Below are 16,443 nucleotides of genomic sequence, written 5' to 3' on the forward strand. Positions count from 1 at the left end.
GCCGGGGGTTTCCTGGGAATCGAGGCAGTCTACAAGACCTATGACGTACCGTTCATGTCCAATGTCAGATATAGTTGAGTCCATGAGTGTCTGAAATGAGGCGAGGCCTCTGCTCAGGTGACATCCGTCCGGGATCGATCTCGTGACAGCGTCTAGGTTTCGCGAAGTTCCGCGAACCTAGACGCGCGAACCAGCCCCAAACCTTCATCTCGCCCCACCACGACCGTTGAAGCAGGATCCAATGCCCAACGATGCGCAAGCCCCCGTGAAGCTCTCGTTGCCTCTCGTAAGCCCGCTCTAGAACGTCTATAGACACCATACTGATGACATCATAGGAGTTCCAACAGGACATCTTCAACGAACTGCGCGAGGAAGATGAGCTCGTCCTCCTTGCGCGCGGCCTTGGCCTTCTGCGCATAGTCACGAACCTCCTCCACTCCTACGATGCCGCCGGAAACAACCTTATACTACTCGTGGGTGCCGACGATCGCGAGAATGTCTGGATCGGCGAGGCCTTGGCTGAGCACGCAGCCGTCAGCAACGCGCCCAAGTGTCGCGGCCTGAGCCTGGTCAATACCGACCTGATGAGCGTTGGGACTCGTGAGAAGATGTACGCCCAAGGCGGGATCTTCAGCATCACGTCGCGCATCCTCATCGTGGACTTTCTGTCTGGGCTACTCAATCCGGAAACGGTGACGGGTGTGGTGGTGCTGCATGCTGAACGGGTCGTCGCGACATCTTTGGAAGCCTTCATCTTGAGGATATACCGGCAAAAGAACAAGGCAGGCTTCTTAAAAGCGTTCTCGGATACACCAGAGCCCTTCACGACAGGCTTCGCCCCGCTCACGAATATGATGAAGAACCTGTTCCTTACGAAGCCGGCGCTATACCCAAGATTCCACGTCGCAGTCGCGAACTCGCTCGAGGGACGCAAGAAAGCGGAAGTCATTGAGCTGGAAGTGCCGATGACGGAAGCTATGCAAGATATACAGAACGCGGTACTAGCCTGTGTTGAGGCCAGTATCAGCGAGCTCAAGAAAGCAAACCCAGGCGTGGAGATGGAGGATTGGAATGTGGACAGTGCCCTACACAAGAATTTTGATCAAATCATCAGACGTCAACTAGACCCCGTCTGGCATCGTACAACGTTCAAGACGCGACAGGTCGTTCGAGATCTGTCCCTGCTTCGCACTATTCTGCATGCCCTTCTTACCTATGATGCGGTGAACTTCAACAAGTACCTCGATACCGTGCTTGCAGCCTCGCAGCCGCCGCCAGGGTCAACAAAGCAGAACCAATCTCCATGGTTGTTCCTAGACGCGGCCGATACCATCTTCACTACTGCCAAGCGAAGAGTATACACAGGCAAGGTATCTAACGCGGAACTAGCAAACGCCTCGAATGCCGTGCCAGAGTCTCTGCAGCCTGTTCTAGAGGAATTTCCCAAGTGGACGCAGCTCGCAGAAATTCTGCAAGAGATAGAGCAAGATGCCTACTTCAACCCAACACCGCAAGACTCGTCCAACGGGTCTATACTCATCATGTGCGGCGACCAAGGTACAGCGTCACAGCTAAGAGAGTATCTGCAGACCATGTACGTCAAGCCAGAGGGTGTTGCAGACGAGGAAGAAGACGAGTACGAGCCATCAGCGAACTTCATGATGCGACGCAAGCTACGGAGCTATCTCACATGGAAACGCGACTTCAGCAAGGTCAGCGCTGCGCTGTTCTCAGAGAATCAGAAAGCCATCAACACCAGCACAGACAAGAATGTTCAGAGTGGTATGCGCCAGACTTCTGGTAAACCTCCGCCTAACAAGCGGCGCCGCATAAGAGGAGGCGGAAACGCAGCAGCAGGACCATCGCGGTCTGATACAGGAGCTGTCCGGACAGCAGGAGACCGCGACGCCCACATTGCAAGTCTAATGGCCGAACTGGAACCCACCGAGATCGAAGCCGCGCAAAAGCCTGGCGACGTAGGATTCGACCCGCTTGACAACATGGAAAGCTTCTACGAGCTCTTCGATATGAACTCCCTGATAATCGTACACCCCTACTCTGGAGACTTGGACGAACACATCCTCGACGAGACAAAGCCGCGGTACGTCATCATGTACGAGCCCGACGCAGCGTTCATCCGGCGGATAGAAGTATACCGATCATCCCATACCGACCGAACAGTAAAAGTCTTCTTCATGTACTACGGCGGCAGCGTAGAAGAACAACGATACCTCTCCGCCGTGCGCCGCGAAAAAGACGCCTTCACCCGCCTCATTAAAGAGCGCGCAAACATGGCCCTAACCATGAACTCCACCGCCAACCTCGCGCCCGAAGAATCCTTCCTCCGCACAATAAACACACGTATAGCCGGCGGCGGCCGCCTAGCCGCCACCACCGAACCCCCGCGCGTCGTCGTCGACGTACGCGAATTCCGGTCCTCGCTCCCCTCGCTCCTGCACGGCCGGTCCATCGTAATAGTCCCCTGCATGCTCACTGTCGGCGACTACGTCCTCACCCCGCAAATCTGCATCGAGCGCAAGTCCATCCGCGACCTAATCCAATCCTTCGCCAACGGCCGCCTGTTCAACCAAGTCGAATCCATGATGGAACACTACAAACACCCCATGCTGCTCATTGAATTCGACCAAAACAAGTCTTTTACTCTAGAGCCCTTTACGGATTACTCAGCTGGCAGCAGCAGTTCTTCCTCTGCAAACGGACCCGCTACAACACCAGACCTCCAATCCAAACTCGTCATGCTTACCCTCGCTTTCCCTCGCTTGAGAATCATCTGGAGCAGCAGCCCCTATCAAACCGCCGAGATTTTCTCCGAACTCAAGAAACAGCAGGATGAGCCTGATCCGATGAAAGCCGTGCAGTTGGGGCTTGATCCGAATCAGAGTGGGGATGAGATGAGGAGCTTTAATCAGACGAGTCAGGATATGTTGAGGGCGCTGCCGGGGGTGAATGAGAATGTGGTGTCGACGTTGATGCTGAAGAGCGAGAGTGTGTTTGAGGTGGCGAATATGTCCGAGAGGGAGATTTGTTGGTTGGTGGGCACGGATGTGGGGAGGAGGGTGCATAGGTTTTTTAATCGCAGTGTTTATGAGGAGGTGCAGTGGCAGGGGTTTAGTTAGGGGTTGGGATGGTGGAAGATAGAGACTACAGGAATCTTGGGAAGTTGTGTAGTTTGGACGAAGATTATGCGTGCATCATTTCTCTATCCCATCATGCTTTCACGAAAAGTCCAAAAGCATGTAACATAAAAACATGCCGAACAACCTCATGATCATCCATACGGAACTATGTGTCCTCAACATCAACATCCCTCAATCAACCATCCGCCCGCTCGCAAGAAGCAGCATTTGAGCAGCCCGGCCCCCGCCACAGCAAAGCAGCAGCCGCAAAGCAGGAAGCCGAGACAGCATGGCGGATCTGCACGCCTCCCCCTCAAATGTCGTCAATATCAATCTCCTTCTTGCCGGTGCCGTCAGCCTCGTCCGAATCGCTGTCGTCGCGGTCCTCGTCGAACTCGAAACCGATGCCCTCGTCGCCCTGGTCGCCGTACGTGTCTGTCTCGTTGATCTTTGCGTTTTCGGGGAGTTCGCCGTAGGCTTTTAATGAGCGGGCTTCGTCGGCTATCGAGATATTAATACCACACACTCAAACAGCGGTAAGGGATAGAGAGAGTACTTACCAGAGTACTTCATAATAACATCACCCTTCTCGTCCTGGTAGTCTCGCAGCGACAGCAGGATAATGTCACCCTGGTTGATCCAGACCTTCTTCCTCAGCTTGCCGCGGATGTGGGCGAGACGGCGGGCGCCGTCGAAGCACTGGGCTTCCAGACGACCGTTTCCGAGCATCTTGACGACTTGGGCGTATTCTTGGCCTTCTTCTTTGAAGACGAGTTCGCGCTTTTCGTTGTCGTTCTCGTTCTTACCCCTACGTCGGTTTTTACCTCCCTGATGGATTTGTTAGCAGGTGCATCGTGGCATGTGAGAGCAAGCGCCGCATCGCCCAGACATGGAAAGCGCCGTGAGGTTTGGGCGTCAGGCGCTGGGAGAAGTGGCGGGGCAGCCCCTCCAAAGAAGCGTTGAACGTACCTTTCCCTTGTTCTTCGGCATGGTGGGCGGTAGTCGAAGTGTGTGTTGGTGTGGGTGGGGTTGTGTTTGGTGTTGGTGGCAGAAGCGTCGGCGGGCGCAAGTCTTTATGTAGTGGCGGCGAGACGGTTGTTTGCACTGTGGATTCCGACTCACTGTGGGAGCCTTCGACACTGCGCGCTAAGCCTACGTTGAGCCTAGCGCCCCGTCGCTCACCCGGCCGAAAATCAATTCATGCGTGGTCCTCGAGCCTTTTCACCCCCACTCGCTGCTTCTTCACCCTACGTCACCGTGCATACACACGAGAGGCATGGGACAGCCATGTCAAAGAATGCCGTCTATTCGCTCCTCGCCAGACAGCAGCCGCGCACGTTCAAAGTCAGCTATGCCACCGACTACAAGCACTTCATCCTCAACCACGTCGCGTCCGATCCCCAGCACCCCCTCTGCGAGACGCAACGCCGCAGACAGAGAGACAAGAAGAAGGAGGGACTCTGGTGGCATGCGACCACCCCCGCCGACCTGAACAAGTCCAGCTGTGTAAGAACATGGGCTAGACGGCGTCTGCGCAATGCTATCAAAGAAGAGCTCCAAGCCCGCGGATACGACGAGAATGGCAAATTTGTCTATCCTAAGGTCCGGAAGAGCCAGCCAGGTCTTTTGAATACGCTGCGCGCGGGCAATACACTGGATTTGCAGGGTAGCTTGAGGTTCCATGTTGAGCCGCCTCTGGTTCCGGCCAAGTATGTAGATGTACGCGCAGAGGCTGGAGCTGTCATAGAGGCTCTGATCAGTGCTCAGAGGGGCGCAGTTGGGGGTTTTGCTTCAGCGAAGCCAACGAAGACTCGTCCATCGTGGAATCCACCTGCTGCTGCGCAAGAGCGTCCGCGCCAGATCTTCAAACGCGTGGCGACGCGCACGGGGTGATTGTCTCTTCACAGGCTGAATGAGCTCGTAGAGACCTGCTGAGCTACATCAACGCTAAAGGTGAAATGCTTATTACGCTGCCGCCGGTCAGCGATACCCTGGCGTATATAGTAATACATTGTCCACCGAGCGTCACAACAAATCCGCAATATCATCGGCAGTCATGGATTAGAATGAAGAGAGAATAAACCTTCACTCAGAAGCACTGCGCGCAGACACATAACGACTCCTTACACGCGCCCCTGAGCAGCCTCATGTCATCATGTCATCATCTCGCTTCTTACCCACCTGTTATTGTAACAGCTTTCGGTACAAACCTCCGCACCAGACCTGCGATCCACATGCTCGCTTCCTCTAATTGGTAAAGGAGCTTTCTCGGCCCCAGCCGTGGTTCTTACCTCAAGCACCATGGTTGGGTGGAGGTAAACACCGCTTTTCTACAGTCATCTACGGGTTTGTCTTTTGTTTACTAAGTAGGGTAATCGTTTTGGAATGCTGGGTATGATCTTTCCGATATGAGTATGTGGGAGTTGGTGCTGTGGATTGTGGCGGAATTTGCACCGGGCCAATGGGAGTTTGATGTTCTGGGGGTAGTTTGAGTGAAGGTCTTGTTGTGTTGGAATGGGGGGTTGGATTAAACATAATCAGCATTCTTCCCTTAGTGCATCAAGACTGTCGTCAATGATGGGATGACTAGACATAGCACGAACTATCAATAGCCAAGAAAACCGCAACAGAGCGTTACACGTTAACAAATTCATGTTCAGAGTTCACGAAGTTCTAACAGTACGCGTCCTGACCAATCAGCCGACTTCGGAACTGAATGCGGGTTGAGGTCCGCTCGGAACGGATTGGACGGTCATCTCGCTGACCCACCATGAATGACAGCACATCCGTCGTACATCTACATAGGCAAGTCTTTCATACAACACAACAACATTGCATATCTGCATCCAACATTGGCCTGAGATAAGCTCTCATAGTCAAGTTCAAAGACATCCGTCGAACAACCTGTAATCACCAGCATCTCAACGTTCACGAAGAGTCATCACCACCACAAGCGGCTCATCATGGCATCAGAAGACGAGTTCCAGCTCTTCACATCCCTGAGATACGATCAACTACTGCTCCAATCCGAGGAAAACTCCAGAGCCATCTTGAACTTCGTCACGCCGTCACCCTTCTACATGCTCGCATACCACCGAGACCGGATGGTGGAAGCCGCACAGCACTTTGACTTTTTCGAAGTCGAGAAAAGACTGGAAGATGGGAAGACTTTGCATGAGGAACTCTTGAAGCGAGTGCAAGACGAGATCAAGAAAACAGGAAAAGATGAAGCCATGAAGGTACGACCTGCGTTAAACCATCTCTACACATTACTAAGAACAACCCAGCTCCGACTCCTATTCGACAAAGCCGCCAACCTAACCGTGGAATGTACCCCAATACCAGCCGTCCCCCTATCAACCCTCTACCCCCCATCCCTAGATCCCCCATCCCCATCCCCACCCCACCATCCCGCCAACACCACCACCACCACCACACAATCACTCACGCCCTCCCCCCTAACAGGCGGTGCCCTACACCTCGGTCCCACATCCACCCTCCCATCCGGCGATTCCTCCCAATCCTCCCCCCCCCCCGAATGGAAAATAGCTCTCGACACAGCCCCCACCCCCTCCTCCCCCTTCACCCTCCTCAAAACCACAAAACGCGAAATGTACGACCAAAGCCGTCTCCGCGCCTTACCCCCAAACCCCGCAGGTCTCGCCTACCGCGAAGTCATGCTCTACAACGAAGTCCGCGAGCTAACCGAAGGCACGCTAACCTCCCTCTATCTTTTCCGTGGCGGGAGGTGGGTTACGCCGCCTGTAGGCGTACCCTCAGGAGAATTCTCGGCTAAGACGCTGAAGGATGATGGGGCTGATGAGGGGGAGCTAAGGAAGCCGTTCGCGGGGAGGTGGGGGCATAGTACGAGGAGTGCGAAAGTAGGGGCTGGGGGGCAGAGGGGGACGAGTAGGCGGTGGGCGCTGGGAAGTGGGTTTTGTATGGAGGAGCCGGTGGGGATTGAGACTGTGGAAGTGGGGGAGGGGGTGTGGGTTAGTAATGGGGTTAGGGGGTTTGGGTTTGGGAGGGTTGTTGGGTAGGATGGTGGTTTGGAGTGGGGTTCTGAGATCAGGTTTTGGATTATATGGCTGAGGTTGAAACGAGAGTATGTTAAGTGACGCTGCTGGTTACTCTTACATTCTCTACTCTGCAAATTTGAATACCTAAACGTTCAACTATATTGAGTTACCTGACCGCGTTTTGTTGCCCTTATCTGCATCAGAATCCACCGCCATACTTAGACATTCTGCGCTTTACCCATTCTTACTGCTCCGCGACACCATCGGCACTATACTCGCTGTCTTCGTTACTCTTACCATCCGTGCTATTAACGCTACCCCCGTCATGGTCACCATCTTCACTATTGGCTTCATCAACGTAATCCTCCGCCACTTCTTGACTCTTCTCTGCTGAGCGTTGGATGAGTCGAAGTCGTGGGACCTGACTCGGCTGCGGCTCCTCTGGACACTTCTCGATAGAAACTAGAGCCCGAGCCACCAGGAAAGATCCTTCCCAACCATGATACTTGCCCGGCTCCTCAGGAAAGAAATCCCTCGATTCGAGCAGAGCATCTTTATAGTTGTCTGTGCTGGGATCGAAGCCGTTGATATCACTCCACTCTGGCTCCAGGATGCACATGTAAAGCGCAGGGCTGAGGCAAACTTTGACCCGATACTTCGACCAGTCTTCCCCAAGTCCCGGACTATCTCCGTTTTCGAGGAAGCCATGCATCGTCGCCTTGTCGAAGGGTACTCCAGGTGGTGGGAAGGCCATCTTGTGATGTTGATTGGATACAAGAAGCTCGATCTTGATTATCATGACGTATTTCAGCCAGGTCGTGAGCTCTGCACGCTTGGTGTCCAGCCAGGGAATGAGCTCACGGAACTCCTCGATGAATATGTCCATTTGGTGTTTGGCCTTGGCAGGTAGTTCGTTGTCTCGGAAATGCTGGTTGTTGATCTTGAAGAGTGTGGCTATCGTATCTTGCTTGCGCACAGATTCGAGTCCGCCTGTCTTGGTTAGTTGTTATCCGCGGCAGGCTTAATAGATGCTTACCTTCTAAAGCGATCGACTGCCACAGATCCTCCAGTTTCTCCGAATTTAGTCCATCGGTGTGGAAATTAGTGTCGTAGACCCATCGTAGCGCATAGGACTTGAACAAGGCCGCGTGGATGTTAACGTCGGTGGGTAGGCCCGTAACATTAGCGAAGCACGCCGAGAGCGCTAAGTTTCTGGTCTGTGCTAGTGGTAGCCCAGTGATGGTACGCATGGCGATCTCGAACTTCGCAGGGAGGACATATTGAGGACTCAAAGTGGTGGCCGGGTTGTATTGTGGGAAGACACGTGCCAAGCCTTCCATGCGACGAGACCACATTGGACCAAGACACTGGATGTCGTATTCGATTGGATATGCCTGAGACCGAGGGATGAGGTAAGGCTCTCTCAGGTTATCGAGCATGCATTTCTGATGGCCTACAAGTGCTTCCTTGTTCTTGAGGCGCTCTTCGAGAAGCTGATTCCTCTCTTTGCACTGCCTAAGTTCAAGGGCCTGAATAGACAGCGTCGTTTTCTCGTTCAAAGATCGCGTCTCTACTTGCTGCTTGAGAGTAGTAGCATGTTGACGAAGTTCAGCATGGCTTGGTGTTTGAAGCTCTTCGACTTGTTGGCGGAGCTCTTCGATCTCTTGTCGCAGGTTCGTGTTGTCGGCCTGCACTTTCCGCAGTTCGCTGCTCGCCTCGCGTTCGATGTTGACGACATGATCGTAGCGCTTCTGGAGATATGAGATGACAGCTACATCATCGTCCTTGTCGTGACTGGGGGTTGCGCTTTCTGTTGTGACACGTCTTGGAGCAGCCGGGGCCTTGCGGTGGGGAGATTTGGTGGGGGTCACGGTGCAGCTAGCGCTGGTTGGCTTCATCCGCCCAACCTATGTTCGGTTAGTAAACATCCAATGCCGCGAGGTGTCAAAAGCATACCATTGCCTGTGGCGCTTTTCCCTTGCCAGCACGTGTACCAAGCATCTGGCGTCTTTCCAGCTGCATCTCGGCTCGACCGGACGAGCCGCGAGCGAGGTTTGTCGGGTTCTCCGACGTTGCAGCACCGACTACATCCAGTCCAGCATGCTCTTGATCATCCTGCCCCGTGGCCGCGCCTTCCTCCTCCCGTCCTTCAATGTCCATATGTACGGCTGCTGATGGACTTCGTTCGTGGTTCCCGGTCGTTTTCGCGGTTTTGCTCGGCCTGCCAGTCACGGTACCGTCTGACGCGGCGCGCTTCTTCGACCCTGTAGCGCGTGTAGGCTTCAAAGTGTTAGCATACGTGCAGTATATCAGCACTACAACTCACTATTGCTGAGCCTCGCGCATTGTCGTGGTCGACAGCCGAAGTCGTTCCAGTCTCCGTGGGAGAGTGCAAAGAAGGCGCCTGCCGCAAGATTTCATCACTGTACGCAGCGATATAGTCCATGACGTCTGGATCCAAGGAGAGGAATGAGATGCCTTCCTGTTCAAAGCGACGAATAGCGCGCTTGACTGAAGGCGCTTGCTTATGCAGATAGTTGCGGATGGCCTTCCATGTACGCGCATTGCTAATCCGGTGGAAGACGCTTGATTCGCCGACTCGCTGAAGCATCCTGTGAAGGTTCTTTTCGAGGCCCATCTGGGTTTCGTGGCAATGCTGCACGCATGCGAATAATAAAGCGCGTTCGTGTGGGGACCAGCGTGGAGGACAGCTGCTCATCGTGAGGGTCTCACAGACGTTGAGGACGCTAAAGACGCGGACAAAGTTGAATGTTCGAAGAAATGTAAGAAGTCGCGCGCTTGACGGTATCTTATACGAGCTCAAGATCACGGCTTTGGCGCTGCTGTTGTGTCCACGGTCGCCAACTTGTTGATTCAAGACACCCCTGTCTTAGAATGTTTGCTGCTGCACCTACATGGAACCTCACAGAAACTCCGCGGACAATACCCTGCATTTCTGTGGCGTTCAGATGCATAAAAATACATGGTATGTCTCACCAAGATCTGCACGTCGCCGTTAGCTCTTAGCGAAGGTTCAGTGCGCAATCGCGCCATGTCCATTCCATCTGTTTCTCTCCTAACCTGCCTCCGGTTTAGAGGAAGATATGGGTTCTTCCAACGTCACGCCCTCCCAGCGGGGCCGGCTTTTGTTGATCGTTGACATGGGAACGACATTCGCAACGGTCGCTCGTATTGTGGTCCCTCCAAATCGAAACGTTAACGACATTACGTACCGACATGTGGAATATTTCCACGATTGGCCGCGAAAAAATAAAGATGGCAAACATAGCGATGTGGTTCCCACAAAGCAGTGCTACGGCGGATCTCTTGATGACAACACCATTCTCTGGGGTTGGTCAATGTCTTCGAAAATCGAGAACCCCTGGGACGACATCCACCAGCTGAAGCACCGGTGGATCACTGGTTTGAAGCTGCTTTTGGATTCTTCGATCGATACTTCGGAGCTCGAGAAGAAACTAGACGACCTTCAACGAGACGGTTTCATCCACGCCCAAGACGATGCGTTTACGGACTACCTTGTGCAGTCGCTTACTCGAGTGCGGGAGAAGAATTTTGACGAAGGATTTGTACATCCAGAGTTCGTCATTTGTGCCCCCATTGCCTGGAGCGTGAAGTCGTATCATCGATGGTACAGCTCCTTTGTGTCAGCTATCCGTATAGTGTGGCCCGAACACGACGCGCAAACGCCGCCTCGAATCACAACAGCGTCTGAACCGGAGGCTGCAGCTTCTTACTGTCTTTCAAACTGGGGCGGCGATTTCGAAGTATGTTAATAGCTCTCTACGTAATGGGGTGATCGTCTAATCTTTGAGACAGGTGGAAGATTGCGTACTCAATGTGGACGCTGGAGGTGGAACCATCCAATTAACCACGCTCAAAAAGACGCGTCAGAATCCAGACCGCTGGGAGCTTGTCTGCGAAATGAGTTGTAAGAGCAACCACAACTATGGCGACTGCTCTGCAAATTACTGATATGGGACAGGCAAAACGTGTGGAGGCGAGTCTTGGAACAACAACGTTAGAAGAATACTGGAGAGAAAGTTCGCATGCCTCGAAGAAGAAGGAGTTCTTGGTCAACTTCTTCAAAGCAATGATTCTGTCTCCAACATCATCGAAAGTGCAGTGCAGTTCTTCGAGAGCGACATCAAAAGATCCTGTCCAGACTTGACGACGAGAGACCCAGACCCAAACGAACGACCACCTGGATTTCGCATCTATGGTCTGCAGCCAGATCAAGCACGGAATTTTGAGAGGAACGAGCTTTTTCTGACACCGTAAGAGTATATCCATCCTGAGGACCATCTGGCCACTAACGTGGCGTAGAGAAGAATATGATGAAGTAGTAGGAGACAGTCTAACCGGCCTTGACGCGCTCTTCCACGAACAGTACCAGCATATTGAAGCCAAACGAGAGACAGTCTCATGCGTCACCTGGACTGGCCAGTTCTCGGATAGCAGATTGCTTCGTGACAGAGGAAAGGAGTGTACCCAACATTGGCCTCATCCCCCGAAACATATTCATGATAAGGCGATCTCGTGAGTTCAAAAGGTATATACTATCAGTATCATGGGAGCTAACAGTCGAAAGGAGCTTTGCAGTGGCTGGTGGCGCAGGTATTCGAGCCCTGAATGTGGACATGTTTCCTCCGAGCCGGTTCCTCCGCGCGAGCTTCGCGGTTATGCGAACTGTTCCTAAACAATGGGGCTCGGCGCAGGTCACTCTGGAATACCCTAAGCTTGCACATCTTGGCGGGTTATCCGCCAAACGGGGCCTAGATGGGAAGTTCTATTACTTCAATCTCTTGCATTACTTCGCACAAAAGGGGGAAGAGTTTTCACCGGATCAGGAATTCTTCATCACCTCAAAGCATGTCTTTCAAGCATCAGACCCCTGGATCGCCAGGGAGTCTATCTGGTACACGGAGAATGGTCCAAAAGAATCGTGGCATGCGGTTGACGGGGATGAAAATGCAGGCGCAGCAGAACTGGGTGTTATCGAGTACGACATGAACGCTCTTAAAGGAAAGATCGGAACAGAACAGCTACCTGGCTGTAAGAGGAAAGGCGAGAAGGTATACGAGATCACTCTGCGAGTTGGGATAGAGATGCTGGAGGACTATCGCCATACCCTCCGCGTTCAGGCCAGGTGGGCACCGGAGCTTAACGACGACGACAACGACTCTTCAGAGAGACTCGAAGGTGACGACGTCATGAACATTCATGGGCAGGACTTCAACATCTCGGCGGCGTTCGAGTTGTCGGCTATCTGATCCAGCTGGTGTCGTTATTGCGACTCCTTGTACGCTACAGAACAATACAACGTTATTTGGTATCTAGAACGGTATTATGGTCACTTGGGTTGCGGTACATCCGGAATCTTCCCTTATCACGAATAAATCCTATGATATCTACAAATATGCCTGGAGCCTACATCAACGTCAGGCTACCTACTTTGCATGTTTCTGTATTAATATAGGCTGCAGACCTGCTTTGTTTTTATCTAGGCTTCACATGTTCACGCAACTCCCCAAGGTTAATTTCACAGGGTAACCGGTGAATATTTAGTATGCGTTGTGTGCCGATCCCAAAGTTGTGATTTGAACTCCCTCAACTTTGGTTCGTCAGTGCCAAACCTGGATATCGCCAACCATGAGTCGGATGCATAGCCCGTATGCAAAGAACCATGGTATGAATGCAAGGACATTAATTTGGAATAAAAGCGCGTCTTGCACATTCTGAATCTGCATCAACTCACACTTCCAAAACCATCTCCAGAGACACTCCCAAACATCTTCACCAACGACATTCAAATCCACATTTCAAAATGGCACCACTCTACAACACCCGGGAAACCTTCAGCAACAAAGCCCTTTATACCTCTCCTCACATAACTTCCTCCTCCAAAGACGCCTTACCCCATATCTGTCCAATCTGTGCCGAGCCATGTGCCGACACAACTCCCATAAAAAGCCACCATGCACTAAAAATGCCATCATGCGACCACATCTTCGGCGCATCCTGCATCGAAACCTGGTTCGACAACGCAAGCACCTGCCCACTATGCCGCCAAGACTTCTTCCCTACACATCCCGAAGAGATATCGGAAGAACTGAAGGAGATGCCTGGTCTCGTTGAAGAGGCATTGGGAGCGCTGCAGAAAATGCGGGACAGGTATCCACAGGGACGCGACGCTGTTGACAAGATATCAAATTCGCTTGCTGGGTTTGCGGACATGGTTGGAAGGGACTGTGAGGAGAGAAATGCGAGGAAGAGCGAGAGGGAGTTGTTTGAGCAAAGGAGGCATCAGATGAGAGTTTGGGGCACGATGGCGGAATATCCACGGCATGATGGAACGGTCGATGGGCAGGTGCCCTCACCGGATGAGCCTGAGACCGCTCCTTCAAGCGACGTCATACCGCCAGCTCGAATGTCGATGCGGGAATTCGTCACTCTCCAAGCCGAAGCCATTCTCGCCCACGACTTCACCCCTGATCTCCAGTCCGTCACCCGCACCGGACAAGTCGACCCAGGCTCGGATTTCTTCAGCATCATGGATTTAGCACAGGATGTGCGGCATCTAGCTGAAGAGCATGGCCTATTGGATGTTGCTACAACCATCTCGAGGAGGTGCATAAGTGTCAATAGGGCTATAAGCGATGAGCAGCGACGGCTAGCGGCGCCGCCAGCTAGTGTGGAGATGGTAGAGCGGCTTAGGAGAGAAGAGGAGCTGAGGAGGGCGGCTTGTGTTGAGAATGGGAATGGGACGCCGAGAAGAAGGGGTTTTTGGGGGTGGTGTCGGTGGCGCAGGTAGACTTTGTTGAAGCGTACATTGATGTTAGGCTATCTACTTCGCCTGTTCTCATCTTAACGTAGTCTGCAGACTTGTTTAGTTCTTTCGATAAATGAGACGAACTTAGGAAAATGCTATAAGACATCAGAAAAGAAAGCGATCTACCTAACCCCGCGTCCAGAGACATGCTCCTAGTCGCTATCATATCCGCCTTAACAGCCAAGCAATAAGAAACAATATTCGTAGTCGCGTTACATGCTCCACCTAGCCTCATCTTCTCCCTTCTTTCTGATGTTCCATGCTCCTACACCCTACTCTTCTCCGTTCTCGCGATAAGCGCCCCTCCGACCGTAAACTCCGTAGTCTTAAACTTGCGTGCGGCCACCTTCCTCTCAAAGAGTTCATCAAGCTCACCGAACGTCCTCCCTTTTGGTTCGGGAAGTCGCCACCAACTCCACAAAATGCCGATCACACTCGTGCCTGCCCAGAAGAAACCTGCTTTAGCTCCCCATCCCCACGCTGTAGGATTGAGCATGCGTGGCGTGATAATGTTTGTGACGATACCGGAGATGTTGTAGCAGTTGCGTGCTAGAACAATTGTCTTGCTTCTCAACCGTGTGGAAGGGATTTCCGAGACGAGGGCATAGCAGATAGGCCCGAGGGTGGCGTCGTAGGCGAGTGTGAAGGCGAGAAGTAGTGCTGCGATGGACCAGTTGAGTGCTGTAGGATGCGGATTTCCGACTTGAGAGGGTGTGCCCACTACCGCTGAGCGGACGGTAACGAAATGGTGGCGGTGTGGTATGCAGGCTAGTATCCCGATGAGCAATACGAAGACGAAGGTCATGACTTGTCCGGAGAGATAAAGTGTGCGCCTCCCAAAGTATGCCATGAGAGCCCAAGATATGAAGACGCCGACGAGACCGAGTGCGAATTGGCCTAGCGAGAGTGTGAAAGCGTGTGAGGAGCCGAGACCTGCTTGTTCGTCTGGATGGGGTTAGTCTACGCCGAGTTCGTCATGTCATGCGACGTTGATCAACTTACAGAAGTAGGTGGAGAAGCCCATGAAGGTGCTGCCACACAGCGTCTGGATAATCCACACCATGCACGTGATCTCGGTTCTGCGCCGGTCCACTCCCTTGAAGCAGTCTTTGTAACTTGTGCCACTCTGCATTTGTTGTTCTCTCTCGTTCGTTTGAATCATGGCCTCCATTGCGCCGTTCAGAGTCTTATCATACTCATCGTCTGACATGGTTGCTGGTTGTGTGCGCAGCCGACGCATCGTTTTCATCGCATCCACAAAGCGATCCTGTCGTATGAGCCACCAAGGTGATTCGGGGGCGAAGTAAACGGCGAAGAAGATTGGGATAGGGAAAATCCATTGTAATGCGAAGGGGATGCGGTAGGCCCATATGGTGGTGTTATTCATCATGCCGCGCATGACGATGGACGCTATAAGTTGGCCGAGGACCCAACATGCGTTGACATAACTTGATGTTGTTAGCTTCATTTAACTGAGCTGAGTGCGAAATCTGGGAGAAAGAGATGAGACCGAAACATACGTAGTCAGATACGCCCGTAAGGCCACTGGGCAGACGTCCGCAGCATACACCGTGCATATACACTGAAACATGCCCCAAGGCATACCTAGTAGACACTGTCCTATCAATAGTACCGTCTTACCTGTGGCAAAGAAGGGCACGAGTATGAACACACTCATTGCCACCAATCCTACCATGAGCGTGTATCGGTAGCCAATTCGCTCAGCGAGTGTTCCTGTAGCAAAAAGCCCTACGATCTGCCCTGCTAGGCCGCCGTTCACAAGTGCGCTTTGCCAGTCGGCGCTAATTTCGTACAAGCCATTTGATTGTAATGTGCCGAATTGTTTCCGGAAAGGTTGCATTGCGAACAGATTGGGTACGAGAATAGTAGAGAATCCTTCCATAATGAGTGTCATCGATAGTAACACCGACCATATTATCGCTTTGGGGTACAGGCGTATGCCTTCGCGAAGCGACATTGATCGTTCCGCTTCGTTATTGCTTTCGACAATAGTAGTCGTTCTCTCTATCATCGCATCCGTCGATTCGAGCTTCGATATCGCCGGTAGGGAGGTGAGGGTGTCGTCTGAACTGTCGAAACTTAGTGTGTCTGATTGGCCTTGATCCATAAGTTGCTGATCAAAGTCGACGACACCATGTCGTTTCCGCTCCATAGCTGACACCATGATGCTAGGGTCTAGATCGTCTTGTGTAGAAGTTTGAGCGATAGCGATACTTGTAGGGAGTCGGGATAAGAGGAGGAAGTGTACGCCAGTCACGGATGGAGGTGATGACTGTCACACCTGACATATAGAGCACGCGCGGGGATGCGGAGTCAAGAAGACCGCGGGGTCACGAGGGAATGTGACGCAGGTTGATTAGGACCGGACGGGATGACATGCCCATGACCTCAAATGAGCGAGCCATTCTAAGCAGAA

At 52.6% G+C, this 16,443-nt stretch overlaps 7 protein-coding genes across 7 annotated transcripts; 4 read left to right on the forward strand and 3 right to left on the reverse strand.

Annotated features, from left to right (window-relative positions):
• Positions 1 to 241: 241 nt before the first annotated feature.
• Positions 242 to 3,137, forward strand: J4E88_008108 (uncharacterized protein; the record flags this gene model as incomplete). Its single annotated transcript, XM_049401721.1, has 2 exons — positions 242 to 286; positions 336 to 3,137. 2 exons carry the CDS (start codon positions 242 to 244, stop codon positions 3,135 to 3,137), a joined length of 2,847 nt encoding a protein of 948 aa, XP_049252794.1.
• Positions 3,138 to 3,450: 313 nt separating this feature from the next.
• On the reverse strand, positions 3,451 to 4,127 carry EIF1A (Eukaryotic translation initiation factor 1A; the record flags this gene model as incomplete). The annotated part of the gene is made up of 3 exons (XM_049401722.1): positions 3,451 to 3,638; positions 3,698 to 3,965; positions 4,107 to 4,127. The coding sequence occupies 3 exons, from the start codon at positions 4,125 to 4,127 to the stop codon at positions 3,451 to 3,453; spliced, it is 477 nt and encodes a 158-aa protein (XP_049252795.1).
• Positions 4,128 to 4,434: 307 nt separating this feature from the next.
• J4E88_008110 (uncharacterized protein) lies at positions 4,435 to 5,030 on the forward strand (the record flags this gene model as incomplete). Its single annotated transcript, XM_049401723.1, has 2 exons — positions 4,435 to 4,439; positions 4,460 to 5,030. The coding sequence occupies 2 exons, from the start codon at positions 4,435 to 4,437 to the stop codon at positions 5,028 to 5,030; spliced, it is 576 nt and encodes a 191-aa protein (XP_049252796.1).
• A 1,070-nt stretch (positions 5,031 to 6,100) lies between these two features.
• J4E88_008111 (uncharacterized protein) lies at positions 6,101 to 6,933 on the forward strand (the record flags this gene model as incomplete). Its single annotated transcript, XM_049401724.1, has 3 exons — positions 6,101 to 6,376; positions 6,425 to 6,885; positions 6,906 to 6,933. The coding sequence occupies 3 exons, from the start codon at positions 6,101 to 6,103 to the stop codon at positions 6,931 to 6,933; spliced, it is 765 nt and encodes a 254-aa protein (XP_049252797.1).
• A 467-nt stretch (positions 6,934 to 7,400) lies between these two features.
• On the reverse strand, positions 7,401 to 9,721 carry J4E88_008112 (uncharacterized protein; the record flags this gene model as incomplete). Its single annotated transcript, XM_049401725.1, is given in 5 exon segments — positions 7,401 to 8,146; positions 8,193 to 9,063; positions 9,113 to 9,436; positions 9,483 to 9,704; positions 9,716 to 9,721. The coding sequence occupies 5 exon segments, from the start codon at positions 9,719 to 9,721 to the stop codon at positions 7,401 to 7,403; spliced, it is 2,169 nt and encodes a 722-aa protein (XP_049252798.1).
• A 1,790-nt stretch (positions 9,722 to 11,511) lies between these two features.
• Positions 11,512 to 12,447, forward strand: J4E88_008113 (uncharacterized protein; the record flags this gene model as incomplete). The annotated part of the gene is made up of 3 exons (XM_049401726.1): positions 11,512 to 11,519; positions 11,571 to 11,726; positions 11,766 to 12,447. The coding sequence occupies 3 exons, from the start codon at positions 11,512 to 11,514 to the stop codon at positions 12,445 to 12,447; spliced, it is 846 nt and encodes a 281-aa protein (XP_049252799.1).
• A 1,824-nt stretch (positions 12,448 to 14,271) lies between these two features.
• Positions 14,272 to 16,191, reverse strand: J4E88_008114 (uncharacterized protein; the record flags this gene model as incomplete). Its single annotated transcript, XM_049401727.1, has 3 exons — positions 14,272 to 14,951; positions 15,009 to 15,416; positions 15,648 to 16,191. The coding sequence occupies 3 exons, from the start codon at positions 16,189 to 16,191 to the stop codon at positions 14,272 to 14,274; spliced, it is 1,632 nt and encodes a 543-aa protein (XP_049252800.1).
• Positions 16,192 to 16,443: the final 252 nt, after the last annotated feature.

Source organism: Alternaria novae-zelandiae (assembly GCF_023758075.1).
Source record: "Alternaria novae-zelandiae strain BMP 2774 chromosome Unknown scaffold_17, whole genome shotgun sequence".
In the NCBI taxonomy this organism is placed as follows: domain Eukaryota; kingdom Fungi; phylum Ascomycota; class Dothideomycetes; order Pleosporales; family Pleosporaceae; genus Alternaria; species Alternaria novae-zelandiae.